Genomic DNA, 26,607 nt, shown 5'->3' with positions numbered 1-26,607 from the left:
AAGAAAGAGCAAGTAGACAGTAGATGTTATGGGCCGCATTATAGCTCTTCAAAGTTTTTACGTGGAAGCCCTAATGCTGAGTACCTTAGAAGGTGACTCCATTTAGAGACAGGGCCTTTAAAAGAGTGAGGTCAGTTAAAATGAAGCATTTCCTTGGTACCCTTTACAAAAAGAGGCGATGCAGACGTACAAAGGGACACCAGGAGGGCAGACACGCCGAGGGGGTACTGCATGAGGACTCAACGAGAAGGGGCAAGGAGAGAGGCTGCAGAAGAAGGCAAGCCTGTTGACCCCTCGATCTTGGACTTTAAGCCTCCAGAAGTGTAAGAAGTACATTTGCACATACCGGCCTGTGGTAGCTTGTTACAGAAGCCCTAGAAAACTGATACTGCGGGCAGCTAGGGGGTGAAAGCAAATGATGGCAAGAGCAATGATCCCGGGCTCCGGGGACTGAGCCCTGCTTCAGGCTCTCTGCTTGGCGGGGAGCCTGCTTCTCCCTCTGCTTCTCTCCCTGCTCATGAGAGCCAGGTGACAGATTCCCAGAACAGAAGAGTCATCAATAGTACCAAACAAAGCAGAGGAGTTGCAGTAATATAAAGACTGGAATATGTTTACAGAACCTGGTGACCAGAAGGGCAAAATGACCTCAGGAAAAAAGTATAGTTTCCCTAGACTCATGACCCTGGCCCATGGTCCAAAGTGATGTGAGCTTCCTTCTCCCTTCATATATGGATCCCTCCTTCCCTTCTTCCTCATGAGCAGAGGGTCTAAAGCTCACTTAGATATATATAAGTTCTAGATTTGCATCAATGCGTGCACATTTCCACTGCCACCTCTGGAACTAGAAATGTGTCTCTAGTTACACTGAGACCTGTAAGTTATCTCTCGGGCTTCTGAGAAGTCAGAGAGTTGTGGATGTTGATGTGTTTATAGAACTGAAGGAAGAACATGGCTGATGGCCTCCGTTTTTCCTGGGGGACGGGAGGCAAGTGAAGGCACGAAGAGCGGGGAAGGGAGGATGGATACTAAAGGCCATGGGGAAGGGAGCTGTCTAGGGAAGAGGGAAAGGATTTGTTCGCAGCCTGCAGGGCCGGTGGAGCCTGAAGTGGGCATACTGGGACTCTGGGACCCCAGGATGGAGGAGCAGCAGGGCCTGGGCCCTGGGCTAGAGGTGGGTATGTGGCAGCGGCAAGGGACTCTCAAAGGAGGGAAGCTTTCCCACGAGGCAGGTTTGGGTGGCTGCGAGTGGATGAGTTCCCACATGTGGGTGGGAAAATATTGCTATGTTCTTCAAGGATCAGAAATAAAAATTTTGAGAAAAACTTCCGAGGTGAAAGCTTCATGTATACTAGAGGTATACATGTAGACTAACTTCAAAAGTCTTATTGTTTATTTTTCAAGATTTTATTTATTTATTTGAGAGAGTGGGCGGGGGGTGCAGAGCATGAGCAGGGGGAGGGCAGAGGGAGAAGCAGGCTCCACACTGAGCAGGGAGCCCGAAGCGGGGCTCGATCCCCAGACCTTGGGATCATGACCTGAGCCAAGGCAGATGACTGAACCACCCAGGCGCCCCTAAAGTCTTATAGTTTTAAGTGGAACATACAGTACTTAGGCATCATGCAAACTCACAGAGCCTGTGGCATGCAGATCACATTTTGTCCGTGGAGACTTGCCTAGTTGGGACTTCCCTGGGAATCATAATATGACCAGGGAATGAGGCACTTATGAGGAAGGCAGGAGAAGCTCTCTGCGCTTCTCCAGAGTTCTGTCGTCTTGTGAAAGCAGTAGCTAGAAGAAAGAGCCACACTGGATTTGGGGCCTGTCGGCGCCCCTCAACGTGATATATTTTCACATTTTTGTCAGCACGAGCCCAACTTTAACAATGAATCCAGAAAAGAGGGGAAGTGATAATAAATCACAAAGAATAAAAAACCAACAGCAATTTATTCTGACCCTGCCACCGTAGCTCTTCCAGCCCACAGGCCTGTCAGAGTAAAGCTAGCTAATGCAGAGTAAAGCACTTTAGAGAGAGAACGCAGGAATCCTACAGTGCCCCGGGGAACAGAGGCACGAGAGCCTTGCAGAAGGCCCTTCGCATCTTCCCAGGCAAGAGTCACCACTGCTGCAAGGTCAAGGGTAGGGTGGGGGTGGAAACAAGAGGAGAGCAGAGTGGTGGCAGCCAGGCAGAGTAGGATAGCAGCAAGATCAGCTTCGCCTGGCACACAGTTGTGCCCAGGGTCAGTGGACAAGTGAGGGAGAGTCGGAGGAGAGCCACTAGGGTCTGGTCTACGGGAAAAGCGTCTTTAATAATTAACAAATGAGAAAAGGCGTGGAGTCAGTAATGTGACCCCCTAACCTTCTGAGCAAATCACCAGGCCTCAAGAGCCTGCAGCCACGTTAAAGGCTTCCCAGCCAAGAAAGGCTGAGAAGGAAAACACAGGAACTGTTGTAACCAAATGAATCTCACAACTAAGTCAATCCAGGACACATCTGATGAGAGCCATGCTCAACACTGGATATATGGAAGACACGACTGGGAAACAGTTCTTGTAAATGACTAAAATTAGCAAGCCAGAGCCAAGTGCAATTTTAGTTCTTCCTCTTCTCACTTTGTTAATACTCCAATATCTGTAATCAACACAATGTCAGGTTTTCTTTTTTCCCTGATAGCTAGCAAAATAATCAGACGCATGCACTCATGTGTCAAAAGACAAAGATACTTGGTCCAAGGACACTTTTCATTAACTCTGGCCTTCACGTCCTTCCACCGTTCAAGATACCTGCAGCAGGTTTTTGTTTTTGTTTTTAACGGAGTTCCTTAAAGGCAGAGAGAAAGTGTGTAGGGAAAAGAAGGTCGTTTCAATCCCTGGATTCCAATTTCTGTTCTGCTCTGGATTGGTTGCGTGATGCTGGACCCCTTAATCCCTCTTTCTGAGCTATGAGTCATCTAAGTGAAGATGCTGACTAGCCAGCAGGAGAGTTGGGGAAGGACTGGCAGCAGAGCAGAAGGAAACCCAGGAGAGTGTGACACAGAAGCCCAAAGAAGAAAGTGTTTTTAGAAGGAGGGAGTGGTCGACCATGTTGAAAGCTGCTACAAAGATGAGTAAGAGAAGTTTCTATTTTCTCTGTCAACACCAAGGCATGAGGAACATATCAAGACACAAACCAAGACTTCTAAATTGTTCTTGATCCATCATTTCAAGGCCATGGGCTATCTTAAGGAGGGGGTGGAAACAGCATCTTTGATTACTGTCTTGTTATAAGTGACTTCTTTCCCAAGGTCTTATTTGCATATGACGCCAAAATAAAATCTGAGGATAAATTTTTATAACTCTCATTCTTTTTTTTTCTCCCACTTTCAGTAATTTCTAGGCTCTCTATGTCCATTTAAGGGAGAATTCTAAAGGATGGGAGTAAACTAAACCTTGACTATATAATTCGGTGCAGGTTCAGAAGCATTTCCTCTTCATTGTAAGCACAGCCGATAACAAGAGTTTCCATACCGATGTGCAACAAATCTTCCAAATGCAGTCATTTCATGGTTAGCCTAAATTTAGGCAAACACAATTTCTGAATACTAAGAAAAAGAAAAACAAATGCCATAATAAGCTTTCCAGCACAAGGGTCTAAAAATAGCATATTCTTCTACCAGCTCTACACACACAGGAAAAGCTCCTGGCCATCAGGGCCGGCAGGGTTGATCACAGCTCCACCCAGTCCACAGAGAAGGCTCTCCGCATGTGCGTACTGACTTCCCCGTGTGCGGCTAGCCTGCTTATAACCCAAGAGCACATTTCATCAACTAACGTTCACGGCGACACCCCACCCTCTCGCCACACCGATTTCCCGAGCTCCCCAAACTTAACGTCTAACAAAACTGGGACTTTGGCTTTTCCTTCCGATGTCTTGGAGGTCTCACCAAATGGCCTCACCGTCTATGCAGCGGCTCAAGTCAAAAGCCTAGAATTATTCTGGATGCTCTCATCTCCCTCTTCGCCACACTCAATGACCAAAGACCCACCAGAGTGGCCACACCCCATGCAGCCATGCTGCACAAAAGCACCAGCCAGCGTCCCTGGAGTCGGGGGGGGGGTGGTTATTTAAAAATAAACAACTGGGACGCCTGGGTGGCTCAGTCAGTTAAGCATCTCCCTTTGACTCGAGTCGTGACCCCAGGGTCCTGGGAGCTCCTTGCTCAGCAGAGAACCTGCTTCTCCCTCTGCCTCTGCCTGCCACTCTGCCTGCTTGCGCTCTCTTTCTCTCTGACAAATAACTAAAAGAAAATCTTTACAAAAACTAAATAAATAAATAAATGAAAATAAAAACAAACAACCAAACTGGTTCAGGCTGGCTTCTGCCCCAAAGATAGACTGGCCTTGACATCTACACTGGGCGGGGGGGGGGGGCACTGTTGGATGGCTGTCTCCCCACCTGTCTGAGGGCAGATTCCACACCCCTGGCTGTTGTGGAGAGGGGGCAGGACCAAAGCTTCTATTGTCATAATAATCGCAGTATTCCTGGGGCCTAGGCTTGGGCTTGCAGATAAGTAACTATTTAGAGAAATGAAGAAAACAAGCAAAGCAGAGGGGCAGAACTGGAAAAAATGGCAAGAAGTAATCCTACAAGTAAGTGCGGCAAGACACACGTGGATACCACACACAGGAGCCGGGAGTAGAAGCTTCCCCACGCATGGGAGTGGCCTCCTGCTGGGAGGACCCAAAACAAAAGGGCCCACTGACACCAATATCTGTTACTACTAAACACTTCGGAATCAGTATTTTCCTAAAGGGCTGTTATAGCTGTTGCTGTTGTTCTTTTGGCTTTAAAGGGTTACTGTCTGTCAGGCTACCAAACCCCCGCCTTGTCCAAGTCCTCAATCACCACACCAAGTGACTATTAGAACTTCAAACAAGTCCTGGTCCTGGAAATGGCCTTGTGTCCGTGTTTCCTCAGCAGAGACACCAGGAAACGTCAGAAGGCAAATCCAAACGCCGGCCCTGAAGGACTTCAAATAGGGCAATCATGTCCCTGGGAGGATGGGTGACGTAACCCAACGTGATTTAAGAAGGAAACACAGCAGATCTAATAGATGGCCCCGATGCCCATCTTGAAGGAAAAGAGGTGGGGGACAAAGGGAGAGAAGGGGAAGAGAGCTCATGGCGCTTTACCTCAGCACCTGCATTTCCTGGGGGGAGTTCCGCACTTCGTCCTGGAGGCGAAGCCAGCGCAGACATGCCTTCAGCTCCTGCTGCTCCTGCGCCTCGTGGGGGGCCAGCTGCTCAGGGCCACAGACACACAAACACATGCGCACAGAACACAGTCACTGTTGTCCTCGTGCAGGGTCACAGCCGCCCAACAGAGCAGCTTGCTCAGTTTCAGGGTGAAAACACTGTGCCTGGCACCCCATCAGAAAAGTCTGAGGGGCAAGGGGTCTGGGAGGTCCTCACACGAAGACTCAGCCCCTCGCTCTTCTGCTGGTGATGGCGCTGTGCCGGGTTGTCGGCCTCACACACCCAGGGGGCCCAGAAAAGGTAGGCTTCCGTAAAGGGTCGTTTCCACTGAGTCCTTCCAGCCCTTTGCAGCTCTGTCTTGCTGCACAGGGTGGGGACTGGCCCCTCCATTTACCTCCTACTTTTCCCAGCCCTCGGTTTGGTTAAGGGCTGTTTACAGTGGAGCCTGCTAATGCGGCCCAGATGATTCTGTTTGCATATAACCCAAGTGTACTGCCTGGACTCACTCTGGGGGAGGGGGACGCCATCACACCCTGGCCTGCTGGCGAGAATGGGCCGCGGCCGCCGGGCTCATGAGGCCCCACGGCTCAAGCCTCCGTAAGGGAGGGCACTAGAACAGCCACCTGGGAGGGACATGTCAGTCTCAACAAGCATTTCTGGAAATGAAAGATCCTTTAGAGTTGATTCAACAGGTATTTACCGAGTCTCTGCCAGACCCTGGGTCCATTACGGACAGAGTCTGTCAGAACACAGGCCATCAGAGTACAGCGGTGGTAGAGGTTAAGGAAGAGATGCTCTCTGGCCAGCCAGGTGAGTCAGAAGGCTTCCCTGAGGAGGTGGTGGGGCCTATGTTGGTCCCCCCAAGGGAAGCAGGAGTCAGCCCAGGGAGGAGGAATTTCAGGAAGAAGGAAAGCATGTGCAAGGTTCAAGGGGCCTGGAAAGAGCATGATGTGTTTAGAGGATGGTGAGGGGTATAGTCAGGCGGGAAGCAAGCTATTATCTCGGGAGAGACAGGTGCCAAGTAGCCAGCAGCAGGCAGATGAGCCACAGGTTCTGTGTTCCCTGTTGCTAGGGAACGAATCATGAGTGGAAAATTCATATGTTGAAGCCCTAACCCCGAATGTGACTGTATTTGGAGATGGGACCTTTAAGGGGGTAATTAAAATTGATGAGGTTATTATTGTGGTCCCTGGTCCAATAGGACGGGTGGCCTTACAAGAAAAGGAAGAGACACCAGAGCTCTCTATATGTGCACAGAGGAATGGCCACGGGAGAACACAGAGAGGAGGTGACCACCACCAAGCCAAGGGAAGAAGGTGTCACGGGAATCCAAGCCTGTCAGCACCTTGATCTTGGACTTCCGGCCTTCAGAACTAGGGGAAAACAAGTGTTGTTCAAGCCCGCCCGGTTTGTGGTATTATGTTACAGCAGCCTGAGCTAAGACACCTGTGAAGGAGGTCAGACCTTACCCAGGTTGATGACAAGTTATGTGATGTAATCTTGCAATGAACTCAATTCCCTTCTCCCTATGGAACACCACTCTCTATCCTCGTTCAGCGGTTTCCCACTCCCTCACTTTGCCATGTTCGCTACCATTCAGTGCTACGGAGCACAGTCTGTCTGGGCTGCCCAGTGTTGGATGTGCATCACTCCCTCTTCCCTGGAGGTATTCGCCACTGACCAGGAGAGTCCTGTAAGCCAGCTCACACTCTCCCGCCCCGAAGAGCCCTTCTGTCCAGCTTGGAAGGTCTGTTGCAGACACTCATCAGAAACCAACAGCATCTCAGTTTCACCCTTCAAGGAAGGGGCTAGAGTGATCGACATGCTCTGCAAAGGCTTCCAAACTTTGTGCTGGAATCCAGAATGGCCACTTGACTTCAGATCAAAGTGCTTTCACAACTTGAAGAGATACTGCCTATACCCTAAAGGATAGTGAGGTGGCTTGTCCCCTATGCCAGGCTAAGGGAAAAGGAGCAGCAGAGAGACCTCAATTCCTACTTTACCTTTGAGGCCCATGTCAGAAGTCACCTTCTCCCAAAAGACTTTCTGGATCTGCTCAGGCCTGAGCTCTCCCACCTTTGAACTCATACAATATTTGGTATTTACCTCTCTCTCCCAACTTATTTTCTTCTTCCTTCTGCTGTATGCTTTTCTTATCTTCACAGTTAAACTCTGACCTCTTTCAGAGCAGGGCTGGGTCTCACTCATCCTTTTATCCCTACAGGTCTGGCGGGGAACAGACCCATGGAAGGTATGCAGCTATGGGATGAGGCCAGACCGGCTTCATGCCTCTATTAGTGAAGATGGCCCTATTCAGGGCAGTGAGAAGAAGGACCTAAGCAATGAGACTCAGAACTGACCCTCTGGAGATGTGGGCAGGGGCCAAGGAGACGAGGAGTGCTTTTTGGGGAGATGGCAGGTAAAGGACAGAGAGATCATCGTTGGATGCCTGAAAAATACTCGGATTACCAAGAACAGCAGAAATCTGATTGTCTCAGGACAGAAGCATCCCAGAGAAGGGATGACATGACGATAGGGTCTTGCTTATATTGGCCTATTTAACCCTTGCTTAGTGCCTATTGTGCATCAGTCAGGTGGTGGAAAATACGAAGAGAAAGAGGAGAAAAAGAGAACCGGCGTTTCCTGCACGAGCTCCATGTGTCATTCATAATTATCCCATTCGCTGCGCCAGTCTGCAAATTCTTATAAGTGTTTTTCCAAATGAGGAAACTGAGGGCCAGGGAGGCTATGTAACCCACCTAAACCTACAGAGCCAGTCAACAGCAGGGCTGGGATTCCCTGCCCAGTCCGACACCAAACCCCACCACCTTGCTTAAATCTGCCACATGGCCTCTCTTCACTGTGTGGCAGGGGACACAGGTGCACATGCTGCCGGCCAAGGTGCGGAGAGGGGTGAGAGGGTGAGTAAAACTGCAGCTCCACTCTGGAAGAGGTCGCAGTCTACGTGAGGACGACAGGAGGGAGAAGGAAGAAGCGAGGCAAAAGAGGTAAGCACTAGATACCGTGGGAGTTCAAAGCTTCTAGAAGAGTAAGTATTGTGAGTGGAATGATCGGCCTGGGCTACGCAGAGAAGGTGACCTTGAGCTGGTTAGTGAGAAATAAACAGGATTTCAACAGGCAGGAGGAGCTTGAACAGAAGCATTCAGGTATGCACAAACTTGAGGATTTCAGAAAATGTTAACTAATTCAGCATGGAAAGGGTGGGGATGGCAGGGAAAAGACTGACCAAATATTAGGAACGGAAAAATAAGCAGGAGGCTGTTTAGCTGCCATATCCTCATTAGAACTGGCAGTCAGTTCTTTAAAGTAGAGGCTGTTTGTTTAGTTGGCATAGGATTTTTTAAATTACTAAATTTCATGTAAAAATCCAGATTTAGAACTTCCTTTTAAACAACCAGGAGTCCAGGCTCCACCACGCCCTCCTGCCAGCCCCTCCACCCGTAGTCCGAGCTCAGAGGAGACTGCCAGCTTGTCTCAGCCCTCGGCATGCCCTAACCTATGACACCAGCCACTTTATTCTTCATTACATGCCAGAAGACATCTGAGATTATGCCTCCTGATGTAAATTTTCATCTTATTATTAAAAAACAAACAAACAAACGACAAACTAGACACAAGTTGGTGGTATCACCACAACCATAACCAGTGGTCATGCCACGGGATGACCTTCTATTCTAGTCTTTGTTCAAATGTCCACCATCAGAGGGCCCTTCTCATGGTGCCTTCTAAAACTGAGATCACCCCTGACTCTGTTCAGCCTCACTGGCCTTCACAGTGCTCACCACCGACGTGGTAGGGATGTGTTTGTCTGCTTTGCTGACCTCTCACCCATCCCTACAGGGAGAACACCCCCACCCCACCCCCCACCCCGGTGGCCCAGCATCCAGCATAGTCCTAGCGCACAAGAAGCCCTCTCCTGATCTGTGGAATGTGAACAGATGCCTGTGAACAGACTATGACTCCGGGTCCGGAAATGTTTAGGGTCACTGTAAACCCACCTGCTGTGCTGCGGCCCAGAACACGTCTTCCAAGTGAGTGGCGAACCCTTCACTCAGCCACTCCTCCGTCCAGTCCCGGGCCCCGATGGCTAGGCCGAACCAGGCGTGAGCGATTTCATGGCACAGCCGGGTCCCACACAGATGGCTCGTTCCTGTCAAGACGCTCTGAGAGAGGAAGATGATGTGTGGGCTGTGGATAATGGGGGAGAAAACACACGGGAGTCTTGTTAGAGCCTGCCCTCGCGGCTGCCCCATGGGGCGGCTTTCTCAGCCCCGCGAGCCTGTTATTATCATGTGCATGCTAGATCATGACCGATCGGCTCACAGCTTAGATGCTTTCAGAAATAAATAAAGTGGCAGTTTACGTTTCTGGCAGTGGTTCAGGGGGCTGTTTGTGCCAAGCAGTCGTCTCCGTCATCCAACGGCTATTACCCGTAATCAGTAACCTGCACCCAAGTTTTATACCCAAGAAATGACAAGGCGATGGAAGCATTTACCCTGAAATCTGGACTGTAAAAGAAGAGCAGGTGTGAGAATGTGAAGGCCATACTGTCAGGAGAGTGATCAAAGAAGCCCCTTCAGCCAAAAATCCGGGCAGCTTACATGCAAATGGAGAAGTCATGCAGAAGGACAGGAAAAGCTGAGAAGAATGGGACCAAAATTTTCCATCGCAGACTGGGGCTGGCTACGGAGTGAACATGCTAACAGGTATCGCGGATGGGCGAGGTGTCCCAGAGACTCAGAGAAAGTCCGAGTCTCCATAAGGCAAAGCTTTCAAAGGTCTCATCTCTCTGTAGATGCTTATACACTCACATGACATAAGAAAATTTGGGCAGAGGGTAGGGTGAAGGTAACCCACCCAGGTGTGCAAACGGCCCCAGGGCTGGTACCAGCTGGAGAGATTTATCTAATCTCATTTTCCATACCTTGTTTTAAAGCCCCAAATACCACGATTAGAACTGCATAGAAGCAGTTGGAGAAAGGGAGGCTGAAAACAAGAAGCGGACAGAAAACCTTCCGTGCGTCCCCCTTCCACATTGCTCATTGATCTGGGACTTGTTTACAGTTTGTCTAAAGGAAGAATTTGCTCTTTAAAAAACAAAAAAAGCAAAACAAAAAAACCTCTCCTCTATCAATTGAACTTGAACAGTTGTGAAACCTCCCGAATTAAGAAACCGCGCACCCTGGTTCCTTCCTTGTGTTCTCACCTTGGCTCGGCACAAGCCAGGACCTTGCTTGGATCTGTCATCCGCCCCCACGGCCACCAGTAGAGAATGCCCCACCTGTACTTCCCTTGCACAACATCGCCCATTCAGCTCCAAGAGCTCCCCTGAAATCACAGGAGCCATGTGTGCCAAAAGAGACAGCTTTCATGTGAAATAATAACAGGGCAGGCACGCAAATGAAAAGCGCCTGCCAGGCCCTCGGCAGTCCACCAGAAACCCCAGGAATTAAAAGTGCATTCGGGGCATTTAGGACACGGGAGAGGGAGGAGTACAGTAGTTCAGTGCACTCACTCAGAAAAGGGGGGGCGGCAGGAAAGAGGGGAGGACGGGAGGGAGCACTGGTGGAAGGAAGGCAGGTGGGGAGGAAGGACCAGAGAGACACAGGAGCTAACCTCCTTCTTACTGAGAAAGTCGCCCCACGGAGAAGACAAACTGCGAAACCTGGCATCTGCAAGTCAATGACCCTTTGCTCTGGCCTATGCAGCACTACAAAGAAAAGCCACAGAAATGTACCAAGTAAATAACATTCCAGACATACTGCTGGCAGCACTTCACCCTTTTTGGCTAAAACAAAACAGAAGTAACTGCAGGCCTTGTAAACAGGCTCCAAGCCGAGCCTGCCTGCGGCCGAAGGGTCTCCAGGCCAGAGACACAGACGGTGTGCACCCAGTGACAGGGACTGGAGGCTGACCCGTCCGCTCAACCCGGGGAGGTTACACAAGCTGATGGCTGAAATCACAGCCAGACTGATCACCAAGAGAAAGCCTCCTGTGTCCGCAGTGACTGCTCTCTGTTCTGTCCCAGAGTGGAAACCTAGCCAAGGCCCATTTATGCAAATATCAAAGTCTAGAGAGCCTGAAGGAATGCACGAAAGCAGCTGCGTGGTGGTGGTGGTGGGGGGGGGGGGGGAGATGGCTGTGCATTTTCCTGCCCTTTAATCTTTTCCCTCCAATGGCCTTTGTTGTCTCCATCAGACCTCCTTCCCCACCTGCCTGGACGCCACCAGGTCCCGGGCCCCAGTGCGTCTTGGCTGTGCTCAGGATGGACCCACATGGCTGGAATCCTATACTCCCACTTCCCATCCCCAGCCCCATCTTTCTAGCGGGGAATAACTGTACTTCCTACTGTCTTCTGAGAAAGATCAAAGCTGAAATGTCCTCCTGGGTCGGAAGGAAGGGCGTTTCACTTGATATAAGGGACCCTATTATCAGTGGAAAACACGACCTTCTCCCTGAAAAGCAATTTTCCAGTTGAGAACCAGACCCTAAATCCTCCTTCAGTGGAGTCCGCCCTCTGAGGCTGGATTTTACCTGTGGGCTACTCTGGGGTCGTATTTCCCTATAAAGGAAATGGCTTCCTTCTTAAAACTAAATTAAAAACATGGAGTCAGGTTTTGATAACCGTTCTCGAGGGCTATTAACAAAATTCTGACATAAAAGAACCAATAGAATTTATTTTCAAGGAGAATTTCCTCCTCTCCTTTCGACCCTAAAAGTCAGAATTTCTCCTGTCAAGTAGGATTTTTTACACTGCCTTTTTTCAACAGTGAGTGGGGAAAAGGATAATGCTCTTAAGCTCATTTCAAGGAGTAATATTAAATATTCCTTTATGAATAGATAATCTATTTCCTGCCCACCTTCAAGATAGAATGGATGTTTAGAATTTTCTACTTCTACCTTAACCTTGATTTATAAGTTTCACCCCTGGTTTCCTCACACATTCTCGAGTTCTCAGAGCCTTATTCATGGTCCTAATCAGCCAGCAGGTCATCCGTCTTCACTCTGACAAGACCCATTGGAAAACAGGTTTTCTTGTTTTCCCCTGAAAGGGCCTGTGTCAGCTGCCTCTACAAATGTCAAATTGTCGATTCATCATTGCAGAGGACAGAAGATAATCACTTCAATGATATCTTCATCCTAAAAACAGGTTTCTTTTTTTTTAATTCACAGAATTTATCACTTTTCCCAAATAAGAGATGGACTTTCAACTCTCAGAAAGCACCAGCCCCTGGAGTTGTATGCTCCATCATAAATTCCCTTTTGCTACAAGTGGTCGAGGAGGACAGTGGGACAGAGGAGGACACGTGTTCTCATTCTTTCCCAGGAGACCACCAACAGGGCTGCTCCTTCCAGAGGAGTACATGTGGTGTTGGATGTCTGCTGCCTCACCCCTCGAGATTAAAAAATACCATTTCTGGCCTGAAAACAGCTTCTCAAGACTGTTCCTAAAGCTACCTCCCCACCCAGATTAGAAGGCTGTATCTGTTAATTTAAAACATGCTTCTAGCAGAGGAGGAAGGAGTGCCTTCATTACTCTCAAGAGCACCTCCAATCCTTCGGGAGGAATTCAATTTGGAGCGGAAATGGAGAATTTCATCAGATCTTAAGCAGGGGCTGTTCTGTGATTTATTTCAGCTTTGTCCAGGGAGATGCGACCAGCGCGGCCCATCCTGCTGCCCAGGGAGAGATCCAGCACTTACCAATTCCAGCTCCGTGTTGCTGCCTTGGCCTGTGGGAGGACCAGCAGGACAGGAACCGGCTTTTGGTTGAGGACAAAAAGAGTCCCAGGCCACCCCTCCCATGATACTGGAGCTGATCCCAATTTCCCTGGGGAGTGCAGATTCACTTTTTGTACAGATCCCTGGGAAGTGCATCCAGGAAACCAACTTTTATGCTCCTCAAGCTTGAACTTCTTAGTGATTCAAACTTTTTCACAATCTCAACAATACGTGGACTTCCATATCCCATTATGGAGAGGAAGGATGAACCAGGAAACAAGGGGAACAGGGGCTCCTTTCCACCCCTTGCCCAGAGTCAAACTGGAGAGCTTAAAGCGTCTCCTGATCCCGTGAAAAGCAACTTTTGCTTGCATGACTTAATTACTTGCTCATCTAATTTGGAAAATTCAAAGTAGGACTCAGGGTAGCCTGGGGCAATCGGCAAGGGAGGACAAATCTAGGTACCACTCCTTAAGATTCAGAATGGGTTTTCTCTTCTTAAGCTGTGATGTGATACGTGCCAAGCACTTCAACCTATGTGTTTACACATTTTGAACCAAAATGCTCAACTTGGGGCCCCTCTTCTCTGCAGTGAATTCCTGTAGTCTCCCACTCCTACATCAGCCTAATGTAGGGGATGCATCTGTGGTCCCAAAGGCAAAGGGACACCCAGATGACCTCGAGAGCCTCTGTTCCCTCTTGGCTCTGAGACCGCTCAGTAGGAACTAGTTTCATTCCATTTGCCCCATCTGGCATCCCACTGGGGCCGCACAAGGTTGTCTTCAAACTGGAGCTACGTAAGATGAGGGAATGTTCTTTTGGGGACAGGGACTTTCAGGAGTTTGAGGTAGAAACCAGCTCTAAAAACTCGGAAGAAAACTCACTCTATCTAATCAACAGTGGGATCTAGGTTTGAAAGAAAATGGTAGCATTAAGTATAAGTTTTCCTTTAAAAATTCTGAATGGCAAATAGGCAGTAAAACATCGACTCATTTACCTAAATGGATTTTGGCTGAAACTGCCAAGATAAACCGAGCAGAGAGTGACTAAGAGAACGCCCAGGGCCACATTCCGGAGATTTCTACCAAAAAAACGCACTCTCCTTCTAAAGATTCCTATCACTTGAGCATTTGCTGGGTTTGAGGCACAGTCTGTTACACACATCATCCCATTTGACCTACCTCATGACCTCAGGAGATAGATTTTATTATCATCATTTTACAGATTATAGAAGTGAGGTAGAAAAAGGTAAAGTGACTAGCTCAAGGTCACATAGCTGACAAGTAATGGAGTTTTTCTACTCATACGGTCTTGACGCTGAAGCCTTACTCTGATCCACTGGCCCAGGGTCATTGTGTTTAGACCTGTAATTTCTGGGCTCCCATCCTTCTGTGCCAGCTCAAGTCCAGTGATGCAATGAGGCCCTTGTTGGAACTACATCTTCACGGTCCACCCAAGGGAAGCCACCAGCCATGCCCTGGGACCTCTGTTCCCTATATCTATGTCAGAGCCAGACTGGCCTAAGGTTACCAGACCTTTTGATCACAGAGCTTCAGCCTCTTCCTTGAGGGAAGTAGAGTGATGATGGAAAGGACAGGGCACAAAGCAAGGGAAACCTCACTACTCCACTTCTGATGTCCTCAAAGACCTAAATTCCTGAAGTAACACCTCATTCTCCCAAACTCTGTCCTAGGCCAGGAGTTCCTCAGGAAACACTTCAAGGGGATGCTTAGATAGACAAGCAGGTGCAAAGGTGCTGAGGCTATTCCCCAGGAGTTTAAGAAGAGCAACAAACCAGACTTTCCCTGGCCTACATCTCCCACCCATTTTTACTAAAGCCGAACGTTTCTTTTTCCTAAAAAGACATTATTTTTTAGAGCAGTGTTAGCTTTACAGCAGAACTAGCAGAGGATACAGAGAGTTCCTATACACTCCCTCTACCCAAACATTTCTAACCTCCCCTACTATCAACATGCCCCACCAAAATGGCGCATTTGTTACTGCAATTGATGAACTTACACTGATGCATCACTATCACAGTCTATAGTTTACATTGAGGATCACTGTTGGTGTGTTATATTCTATTGGTTTGGACTAATGTATGAACGTGAACGCCATTACAGTATCACATATCACAGGGAGTAGTTTCACTGCCCTGAACAACCACCTGATTTTTTTTTTTTTCCCCAAGAAGAGATGGTTTAAAGCAGATCACAAACTCAAAGGTTGACAGGAGTCAAGAACATAATAAATTGAGGGACGTGGGAGATGGGGGAAGTGGATAAAAAGGTGAGGGAAGTAGACAAGGAGATGAGGAAATAGAAGAAGGAAAAGGGGAGCAGGAAATAAACAAGGAGAGGGAAAAGGAACCATGGAGATGAGGGAAACAGACAAGGAGAGGAGGAAAAATACAAGAAGAGGGGGAAACTCAAGGAGGGGGGAAATAGACAAGGAGAAGGAAAAGGAGTCAAGGAGATGGGGAAGGAGATAAGGAGGGGGAAGGAGACAAGGAGGTGGTGCGGAAGGAGATAAGGAGAAGCGGAAAGGGACACGGAAATGGGGAAGGGGACAGGGAGAGGTGGGAAACAGAGAAAACAAAGAAAGCAGATAACAAAAGGAAGGAGGAAGTAGACAAGTTGGGAGGTGAATAACAAGATGAAGGAAGTAGATTAGGGAGTGATAAGGATGTAGGGCAACAGGTAACTGTAACAGGGAAGTAGAAAACAATAGAGGGGAAATACGCAGCAATTTTTATAAACACCATGTCAAAACCAACCAACCTATGGACAGGGGCTACAATTTTCTCATCTCTGGTTTAAAGCAGTTATCGTACGGAAGAAGCTTATGCTTTCATTGCGCACGGAGGTGGTAATGACTGAGATCTGCATCCTACCAGGGTTCAGGATGGATGCTCATGGAAAATGGGGAAATGCTCAAAAGCTGAGCACAGATGGCAGCTAGGAGAGAGAGGGCTCCTAGTGAGGCACAAGGAGGGAAGAAGGGGTAGCACTCAGTGACACCGAAACATTTTTGCCTGCTTCATAATTTGGTTTAGCATTGACCTCAGGCCTATTGCTAATGGGGAAAATAATAGCACGGCAGCGACAAAACAGAGACCACTTCTGACTCAAGAAAACAGAGGCCATCTTTGGCAGAGTACTTCGCTATCAAAAAGCAGAGCAGTGGACACTGCCCTTCCACCCTGCCGGGCAAATCGCCCATTGCGAATGCTATCTAGACCTCAGCCCTGCGTGCTAAATGCGGGCAGCACTAGCACCCTGTTATTAAGAATTGGCTACCTCTAGCTCGGGCCACCCAGCCTGAGGATGGTGGCAGTATTGGTATCTAGTGGTTCAGCTCCTTTAAAAAGTGAAATAAAGCTACAAGTGGATGTCTCAGGTTTTAAAGCTAAGGAATCAGAGGCTAGTATTCGAACGATCCAACTGTATTTGAACTTCTTCCCTTCTGAGTCGTAGCATGCACCTAAGCGGTCTCTGCTTTCTGACAGAGGAGAACACAGAGACAACTTTTTTTGAAGTTACCAAACACGGGGTTTTGGACACCACGGACCCACCCATATCAAAACTATAAGAACAGTATTTACCGCAGCCAAACATGTCTTTTGAATCACAAAATTAGTTAAGAACCGAGAGCTGTGCACTTTCTGCAGGATCTGGAGAACTCTTCTGGTAAGTAATTACCAATGAAAACACGCTGGCAGCCTCCACTGGAGCACACGGATGACAAAATGTGATTCCCTCCACTCCCTCGTCCCCCTCCTGCTGCCGTCCTCCCCACCAGGGTGATGTTGTTTGTTCCCATAAAAGAGCTAATAAAATTAGCTTTCCCTGTGATACAGGGGAAATCTTTATTTAATAAAATAACGCATTTTGCTTCATTCCCAGAACAGCAACAAAATGGCGCGCCTGAGAACCATAATAGCTCATCCGGTTGGTTTTCGCTGTGCAGATAAGTCTGTCATTTGTGGCCATGTGGAAGGATGGGAAGCTGCTTCCTGAAGGAACATGTTCAGGCGGCTTGCACAACCCTCGGTAAGAAGTGTGTGGTCACGGGTTTCCTTTGAAATACGGTGTGAACACTCTTTAGGTCCACAAATCATGTCTTCCCATGTTCCTTGTCTAGAAAAAGAAAAGGTGGGGATTTCCCAAAGAACACACAGAAATGTTAACTGGTGGGTGGTGGGGGTGGGGAGGTCACCCGTTGCTTCCACAACCGAGAGGCACTCCGGGAATCTGAAATCTCAAGATGTGGTCAGAAAGATATCTAAGTACTGTGCCGGGAGCGGCTGAGAGCACACGCGAGGCAAAAAGGCGGGTCTGGACGGCCAGAGGCCCAGGCACGGCAGGGCACCGCAGACGGATGGAGTGAGTCCTGAAGCAGATGTTCATGCAGATGACAGGGTCCTCCTGCTAGACAGCCACACTGTCAGCTAGCTTTCAAAGCCAAGCTGCCTTGGGGCATGGCTTAACAGAATCAGATCTCTAACTGAACCAAAGGTAGATCTAGGAAGACAGAATGAGAGGAAGCAGAGTTCAGGTTGTCTCTAATGGTTGGTCCGATGGTGGTGAAAAAGGAGGTGGGGGGAGGGAAGAAGAGGAAAAACAAACTATTAACGATGCCAATAAACTCTTAAGACATGCTTACTCTCTCCCAGGCACCATTCTGCTTATTCCACCTTCACTAAGCCATTCAGTTCTAACAACAAGGTCACGATGGGCACAGTATTGTTATTATCATCAACCCCATTTTATACACAAATAAACTAAGCCACAGAAGTCACATCGCTTGTCCAAAGATCCCACGGTTAATCCACGACGAAGCAGATTCAAACACAGGCAGCCTGGCTCATCTGTGTGTTTCACTTGTTCAATATCAGTGGGCTTCAGAATCACTTAGAGGCGGGGTTGCTAGATAAATACAGGACACCCAGTTAAATCCAGATTTCACATAAAAAATGAATAACTTCTTAGTGTATGTCCTATCCCATGCAATACGTGCTAAACCTGGCAACCTTACCTGAAGGGCTTGTTAGAACAGATCACTGGGCCCCCACCTGCAGAGTTGGGTCAGAGGCTGCAGCTGATTAGCAGCTGGCCCTTTCAGAGGGGGCCCCAGGCCCTCAGACTCCATCCCCCCCCCAACTTTCTGTTTCCTCACCACTGGCTCAGTCCACTTATCAGGTGTGTTTTCTTCTCCTCCTTTCTTATTAGCAGGATTAAGAGAAAAGCAATATATTTCTTTTTATAAAGATTTGATTTATTTGACAGAGAGACATCAAAAGAGGGAACACAAGCAGGGGGAGTGGGGGAGAGAGAAGCAGGCTCCCCACAGAGCAGAGAGCCCGACGTGGGGCTTGATCTGAGGACCCTAGGATCATGACCTGAGCAAAAGGCAGATGCTTAACAACTGAGCCACCCAGGGGTCCCGCAAAATATTTCTCCTACCCGTGTCTCCATTAAAAGTGGGCAGAGAAGACCAAGTGTTCTAAGAGATGCTCTGCCATGCACTCATTTAAATTTGCTGCCTGACTCCTTAGAAGCATGTGGACTTAATCTCTTATTTAGTTTTCCTTATGAAAAATTCTATCAACCTGGTTCATGTCTAGAAAACAGTTTAGCAAACTCTTGCTCCACGGAGGCGCCAAAGTCAAAACCAAATTTCAGCCTCCCTCAAGTCAGTCACTACAAATTCCATACTACTAAGCATGGCATTAATTAGGTTTATTGTATTTTTGAAATCCAAACACAGTTTCAATTATTACTAGTCACTAATGGCTTATAATGAAGGCAGAGCTTGTTAGCTAAGCAAACAGCTGGCATGTTTGTTGAAAGTGTAAATAGAAGGGAAATTCGTGAATTAAATGAATGAATTCGCTGATTGTTCTGGCTAGGCTGTCAAGAAGCATTCAGCTGCTACAACATATATCACCACCTTTGCTGAAAGGATTAGCCTGCCTGAGTTATCTTTATCCGGTCAGAGATCTTCTTAGTGGTCGCTTACAAAGTCAATGTCTCTCTGAATTTTTGAAGTACTCATCTGCATCAATAAATGCCATTAAGGATAAGGATCACCTGGCTGGGGGGGGGGGGGTGTTCATAAATAACTTTGCCTTTAAGAACAATAGCCATATCCCCTCATCTTTATTTGACTCCACAAATAGACAAACAGACTAACACAGCATGCCTAAGGATATAAAGGGACAATATGTCTCATATTTTCCAGGGTGGTCCTAGAAAGTATGGGGCAGATGGTCATTCTCAGACATACTGAACTTAACAGCATTTCCCTTTAAAAGGTAATAAACTACACCAGAAACAAAATAATAAACAAATAAAAGGTTTCCCTCTCCAGTCTCCTGATTTTTAACTATGCTTTTTGTTTAAAATTTCTAGTCTTTCCCTTTCTTCTTTCCAAATGGAAGTTCTCTGTTTACTGGATATCTATAGTTAATTCCCATTTCTCTCTGATGTGTTCACCATGCTGGAAGTGTAGGGGAGGGTCACAAGAGTTCCTCTCCTAAGTAATTCTTGGTGCCCATGGGCCCATTCCTGGGCGGTTGCCTTCTGGTCTCATGAAAAGACACCTGGATCTGTTCGTAGTATGTTTAGCTGCAAGCAACAGAAAAGACAACACAGGCTGGCAAACGCCTATAACAAGACCCCCGGAAGAGGGTGGTTTCTGGGGTTGGCTCAGTGACTCAGCCATGCCATCACAGCTCTGGGTCTTTCTATCATCCCACTCTGCCAGCCGTTCTTACTGTGTTCACTCTCATCCTCAGGCCTGCCACCTCTTGGTCCCAAGTTGGTTACCACAGCTCCAGGAACCACTTTCATGTTTAACATAGAACATAAAAGTGGGAGAAAAGGGGTGCTGTGCCAGCAATATCTATCCCTTTAATCAAGAAAGCAAAATGTGCCCTAGAAAGTCTACAGCAGACTCCCTCTCACTGGTTACCCCAAGCTGTAAGGCAGCACTGGGAAGAGGCTCTTTGGCTTTATCTGATCCCAAGGCCGAGAGAGGCAGCTGGAAGATGGGGGTTCTTGTGGGTGTAGGGCTGGCTACAACACCTTTGTACAACCCTCCGTCTCAGAGATGTTAGAGAGCTATTCCTTGCATCCCTTAGAACGCAAATTCTTTCAGAAGAAACAATGCACTAAGAATTCACATGGAAGTTTTAGTAATGTATTTCATATTTTTCTAGCTGGAGGCAATTTGAAGATGGAGACTTATAGGATGGGCAAGCTGATGTCCTTCAAGGACACAGTCTACCTATTTCTCAACTTAACATGATGCTGGCTGACATTTGGACTTTTGTTTTACCTTCTTGGCCTCCAGGAAAAAGCTAAAGGCAATGCTGTTATGTTATGGTGGTTTTTAAGAACTCAGGCTTTGGGGACAGAGTCCTGCGTTTGACTCGTGGCTCTCCCAGTAACAACTGCATTGGTGTTTAACAGTGCTGCTCTAACAAATGACTACAAATGCAGTGCCTTAAAACGACACAAATCTGTCATTTCACAGTTCTGCAGGTCAGAAGTTTGACACCAGTCTCACTGCTTTTAGAAGTCAGGACACTGGGTCTCGTGTGTGTCGGGTGGGAGGTGACCGGCAAGGGGCAGAAAGGGGGTCTTCTGCGGCATAGGTCACATTTTCTTTCTTTCTTCCTTTCTTTCTTTCTTTCTTTCTTTCTTTCTTTCTTTCTTTCTTTCTTTCTTTCTTTCTTTCTTTCTTCTTCTTCTTTTCTCCTTTTTTTCTTTTTTAAAGATTTTATTTATTTGACAAAGAGAGACACAGCGAGAGAGGGAGCATAAGCAGGGGGAGTGGGAGAGGGAGAAGCAGGCTTCCCACTGAGCAGGGAGCCTGATGCAGGGCAATCCCAGGACTCTAGGATCATGCTCTGAGCCCAAGGCAGATGCTTAACGACCGAGCCACCCAGGCGCCCCCACATTCTCCTTCTTGATCAGGGTGCTAGTTATAAAGGTATATTCAATTTATGAACATTCAACAAAGCTGTACACTTGTGTACTCTTCTGCAAGGGAGTGTACTTCAGTGAAAAGTTAAAAAAGAGAGAGACAAACAAGCATGTTGGGAGGTGGTCATTTTCTTCTTGGAAAAATTAAGGCAAAGATTCAGCCAGAGCCCCATTGGAAGGGACAGGAAGGAGACCAGAGATAGGGCAGCCTTTCCTTAGTCCCTAAAGCTGAGTGTATTCCAGGCCAGTTTCCAACACTAATTACGTGCGTATTTGAAATTTTAAATCTCTTGAGGAAAAGGTGTTTTTTTTTTTTAATTTCTTTTGCCTTAGAGTCACATTTCTGTTGCAAGTGAAAGGTACCTTGTACCCTCCAGACACCTGTAAAAACAGAACTGATATTGTCATATATCCATGCTGGCTTCATTTTCCTTCAGACACAGTGGAAAACATGCCACTATAACAAACCCCCTTTCCATCCTGGCCAGCTGGAAAATTACGTTATGACTGAAATGACATCATACAACTACGACACTGAGCCAGCGGCAGCTCTGAGAAATCTGGGTGAGGCAGTGACAGCATGGGCAGAACGCCACTCGGCAATGAATCCCACCTTTTATTAGCAAATGGCTTTTTTATTGCCATGACATTTCAAAAATGAAACTGTGGCAGCCACATTGTTGGAGGTCATTGATCACTTAACGTCCCTTATCGCTGAAACTAACCATGTTGGTCCAACAAGATGAGACAGGGAGGAGGAGAAAGCTTGTTTTACCTTTTTTTAATTTTTATTTATTTTTAAAATTTCTTTTCAGTGTTCCAGAATTCATTGTTTATGTACCACACCCAGTGCTCTATGCAGTATGTGCCCTCCAGAATACCTACCACCAGGCTCACCCAACCCCCCACCCCGCCTCCCCTCCAAAATCCTCAGATTGTTTTTCAGAGTCCACAGTCTCTCATGGTTTGTCTCCTTCTCTGATTTCCCCCAACACCTTTCTCCTCTCCATCTCCCCATGTCCTCCGTGTTATTTCTTATGCTCCACAAATAAGTGAAACCATATGATAATTGACTCTCTCTGCTTGACTTATTTCACTCAGCATAATCTCTTCCAGTTGATACAAACATTGGGTATTCATACTGTATGATGGAGGCATAATACTCCATTGTATATATGGGCCATATCTTCCTTATCCATTCGTCTGTTGAAGGGCATCTTGGTTCTTTCCACAGTTTGGTGACCATGGCCACTGCTGCTATGAACATTGGGGTACAGATGGCCCTTCTTTTCACTACATCTGTATCTTTGGGGTAAATAGTGCAATTGCAGGGTCATAGCGTAGCTCTATTTTTAATTTCTTAAAGAATCTCCACACTGTTTCCCAAGTGGCTGTACCAACTTGCATTCCCACCAGTAGTGTAAGAGGGTTCCCCTTTCTCCATATCCTCTCCAACACACGTTGTTTCCTGTCTTGGTAATTTTAGCCATTCTAACTGGTGTAAGGTGGTATTTCAATGTGGTTTTGATTTGAATATCCCTGATGGCTAGTGGTGATGAACATTTTTTCATGTGTCTGTTAGCCATTTGCATGTCTTCATTGGAGAAGTGTCTGTTCATGTCTTCTGCCCATTTTTTGACATGATTATCTGTTTTATGTATGTTGAGTTTGAGGAGTTCTTTATAGATCCTTGACATTGGCCACAGCAACTTCTTTCAAGATATGTCTCCAAAGGCAAAGGAAACAAAAGCAAAAATGAACTTTTGGGAGTTCATCAAGATCAAAAGCTTCTGCACAGCAAAGGAAACAGTCAACAAAACAAAGAGGCAACCCAGAGAATGGGAGAAGATATTCACAGATGACACTATAGACAAAGGGCTGATATCCAGGATCTATAAAGAACTCCTCAAACTCAACACACATAAAATGGAAAGCTTGTTTTAAAGAACTAGTTCCAAAGGCAGAAAACCAGGGCCTGGGGCTAGGGCAGTGGCACCTCCTGGGGGATGGGGGTGGGTTAACCGTCCCTCTACTACTATCAGTTGTTTCTAAAGGGGCCTCAAGTGGTAGTAGTCATAATAATAGCATAAGCAGTAGTAGTAATAATAGCATCTACAATAATGTTCTTTGATGTAGAATACTGACGTCCTCTAAGCAAAATCCAGCATGCTGATTAAGCAAATACAATAGGACAAGGCCCTGACTCTCCTCCATCTTTTCCACTTTTGGGATGACCCATATGAAACTGCTGATACTTAAGCATTTTCGACACCCCAAAATGGGCAATCTCATATGGCTCGTCCTATAGACTGTCCCTCCCCGACTCAAGATCCTTCTCTGCAGAGAGGTCGGGAGCTGCCACAAGATCTTTGAAAATTTCCATACTTCTTAAACAGCAGAGAATTAGAAACACCATTTCATCCCACACTGGAAGTGCCGAAGATAGGTCCGGGGCAAATGACAGTGTGTTGTCCTCAGAAAGTGGTGCCCCTGATCAGTGACCCCCTCCACTGCCTGCATCCTGGCCTGCGCCAGCTCAGTGTGCAGCCAGGTGTTTCAGGTCAGGAATAGATCCTGAAGTCAAAAGCAGCAGAAGGAGTGGCCAGAGCAGGGAGACTGGAGGGAGGCCGAGCTGATGTGCAGCTGACGTGCCACATAGCTTGTGACCACCTAAGACCCATGTCTGCACCTGCAAGCCAGAGGGAATGAGCCTAGAACATCACAGCAGAGAAGCTGCAACCCCAGTCGAATGGTGTGATTTCAGCAACCCAGCCTCGCATAGAGGCCGGACCCTTCCATAACAGAGACAACCCCCATTAGACTCGGGTACTATATGGTCCCAGGGCCCAGAGGGAGATAACAGCCACTGCCGGCAAGAGGAACATGCATGCCACATATGTTTAGCCAGCTGCCAGGAAGGGCGCTGGGAAAGAGAACGGGTTCATTTTGATGGAGTATTAGAGGTGAGGAGGAAAGATGAGCGTAGGGAGCTCTGTCAAGGAAAAGAAATTAGCCCATGGGGATTGGGGGTGGGGTGGGCTAAGAAGAGAGGATCTTGGGCAGGGACATGGGGTTCAAAGGCCTATGTCGAATCTGGCTTATAGGGGGGAGATGGGCTGGGCCACGGAGATAAGTTAATACCAAAGTGGGTTAGGTAAGAGACTGGTTCTGGAATCCCTGGATAATACATCCAAAAGGGATCTTAGAGACTCACCCCTCCTCATTCTACATATGAGAAAACAAAGACCCAGAGAGCTAGCTCATTCATTCCCCGTTTTGGGAGCTGCCTCTGTGCCACAGCAAATTCACATCAGACCCAGGTCTGACAGACATTTTGTTCAAAACCGTTTCACGAAATCTCAGTCACAGCAGAACCAGCACAGGCCCCATGCCTAAAACTGGTGGCTGAGGCAAAGCTAGGAGCTCGTGGCGACTGAGGGCAGAAATCCCTGTATGCCATACTCCGCAGCCACGGCCACGGCCACAAAATGCTTCTGAGATGAACATTACGCCGTAACAGCAGCTGCTTACTGGGATGCTCCCTCTGGTAAGATCTGGCCTTTTCTCCCACTGACAGAGGGCTACCCCAAAAGAGAGCTTCAACCACGTTACCCGTTTTTTTCCCCCGTCGTTCACCGGTTTCACATGGGAGGAAAATAACAAAGCAGAGAAAGAAAACATTCCATACTATTTCTAAGTAGAAAAAGTGTCACATCTTCAGTGCATCACTCTAACAGTATACCTGACTGTTTTAGAATTTTCTCTCTTGTTCTTTCATTCATTTTTTTTTTTTTTTAAGGCTCTGCAAATTGACCTTTGAGTTGAACACATCTCTGGAAAGAAAGCCTGGCATAAAGAAAAACTGGGTTATGCGGGAGCGTCAATGCAGGTAACCTTAACTACAGTGTTTGCAAAAGCAAACACTGTAATGTATGAAATAAAATATTAATAGCCATTACCTCAGTCCTTCTGAGAACAGACCTGACTCACAGCATCCGTGTGGCGTGATCTCCACACATGTGCCTCACCGTGAACACTGCTCACGTTACCAGGCCATAGAAGCCTCAAAGCAGGCGAGACCAAGCCAAGTGTGTGTTTTTATTCCATAATGTCATGGGCAACGCTGCTTATTTTGGCGACCGAGTTCAGTTCTGGATTTACCACCTTGTGCACATTTAAGATGAATCACCTAAACACATACTAGGAGGGTTGGCAAAATTATTTTCAGCTTAAAAAGGAAAATACTGGAAGAAGATGAACATCTCTAGGTTATTTATCAGTGGCTGGAGACGCAGTCACTCGGCTGAACTCTCTGACATCTGAAAGCACCAAAAGGGCAAAGTATTTGTGTTAACAGATATACTTCTAAGGCCTCAGAGTTACGAGTTGCAAATGAACATAATGCAATTTTTAAATTCCACGTGCACGGTGTTAACTATGGCAAAGACCTGTAGCTTCTCAGGGGCTTAGGGTAGGTCTGGTTTCTCCTTTTCTCCCTCTGTCCACTCTCTTCTTCTTCAAGTGCCTTGACTTGTACCAGCACATAGGAAAAACACCACAAATGTGAGTCCCTCCTTCTTATGCTCTCTCTTAGACTGCTAAGTGCTTTCAAGTCTGTGTTTAGAATTGATTCTTCAAATCCCCCCTGAGATAGTGTAAAGGGAACAGTCCGCTTGTATTGGCGGGGGGCCCGGAGGAGAGGGTGGCTAATTTACTCCTCCAGACGGGATGCTGGCACAGTCCGTGGCTGGACCAAAACTAGCTCTTCTGGCCACAGCTTAGCGGCGGGGCTCCCGAGCTAAACTGCTTCTTTAGGTGGCCTGCCACACTGAGGTGTGTTCTTTAAATCTGTGCAATAAAATTTGGTGTGGTTGGAGAGGTGGCAGCGGACGGGAACCCACCCACAGGCAAATGACGTCAAAAAGCTAGGGGGAAACATTGGGCTTCTCTGTTCTCCAGAAGCTTCTGCTATGTTAAGCAACTTGAGAAGGAAGCTGACTTTCCATTAAAAACCAGCCGCTTTGGCAGTTGTTAGAGACAGCCTGGGGTCTTATACTTCCCCTCTCAGGAAAAGTGGGGAAAATAATTTCCATAAGTTGGAAAGGAAGAGGCCTGGAGTTCAAAGAGTTTCAGAGCTGGAAAGGCACTTAATGGTCATTCGGTGTAACCACCACTTCCAAACAGCAAGAAAGGAAACTGAGGCTCCGAATAGGCTACGGACTGCGTCTCGGTCCCTGGCTGGCCAGGGTAGCTCACTTTCTAGACCGACACAGAGCCTACACCTTTATCAGCAGCTCGAAGGAGAAAATACCTTGCATTCTAGTTTGCAGAGGGGTTATTACAACGGAGGTCCATGGTTGGCCAAAAGAAGAGATGTCTTGTCCACTGATGCTCTGAGGCCCAAGATCCTGCTAGGGAGGAAGCCCTGGAGAGGCTGGGATGTGTGTGTGTGTGTGTGTGTGTGTGTGTGTGTGTGTGTGTAAGGGGCACATAATAGCCCTTCCCCCTACACCTTTGCCCATAACAACCTGACGTGTAGGGTCAAACGCACTTTGCAGCTGACCCTGCCCCCTGGGACTCTGGGAAACCACACTGCTCGGGGGCCTGGGGCCAACCACTAGATTTCTCAGATCTTCAGCTTTC

The 26,607-nt window shown here is 47.4% G+C and overlaps 1 protein-coding gene across 14 annotated transcripts in view; it reads right to left on the bottom strand.

The window, feature by feature from the left end:
• The window catches only part of AOPEP (aminopeptidase O (putative)), a 333,405-nt gene that overhangs the window by 137,187 nt on the left and 169,611 nt on the right, over positions 1 to 26,607 (bottom strand). For 8 of the 14 annotated variants that reach the window (XM_082697215.1, XM_082697214.1, XM_082697218.1 and 5 more), the window contains 2 exons: positions 9,251 to 9,440; positions 5,169 to 5,275 (listed from right to left, as the gene is read on the bottom strand). The exons of 3 other annotated variants lie outside the window; for them this stretch is intronic. In XM_082697215.1, the coding sequence (XP_082553341.1) occupies positions 5,169 to 5,275; positions 9,251 to 9,440 (297 nt within the window). Of the gene's footprint in view, positions 1 to 1,807; positions 3,578 to 5,168; positions 5,276 to 9,250; positions 9,441 to 26,607 lie in introns of those variants that run through there. 3 more of the 14 variants (XM_082697223.1, XM_082697213.1, XM_082697216.1) reach the window with 2 other exon arrangements.

The sequence above is a fragment of the Mustela nivalis genome (genome assembly GCF_964662115.1).
Source record: "Mustela nivalis genome assembly, chromosome: 13".
Classification (NCBI taxonomy): domain Eukaryota; kingdom Metazoa; phylum Chordata; class Mammalia; order Carnivora; family Mustelidae; genus Mustela; species Mustela nivalis.
Note: the sequence above shows the minus strand (reverse complement) of the source record. Positions and strands in the feature narration are given on the sequence as shown.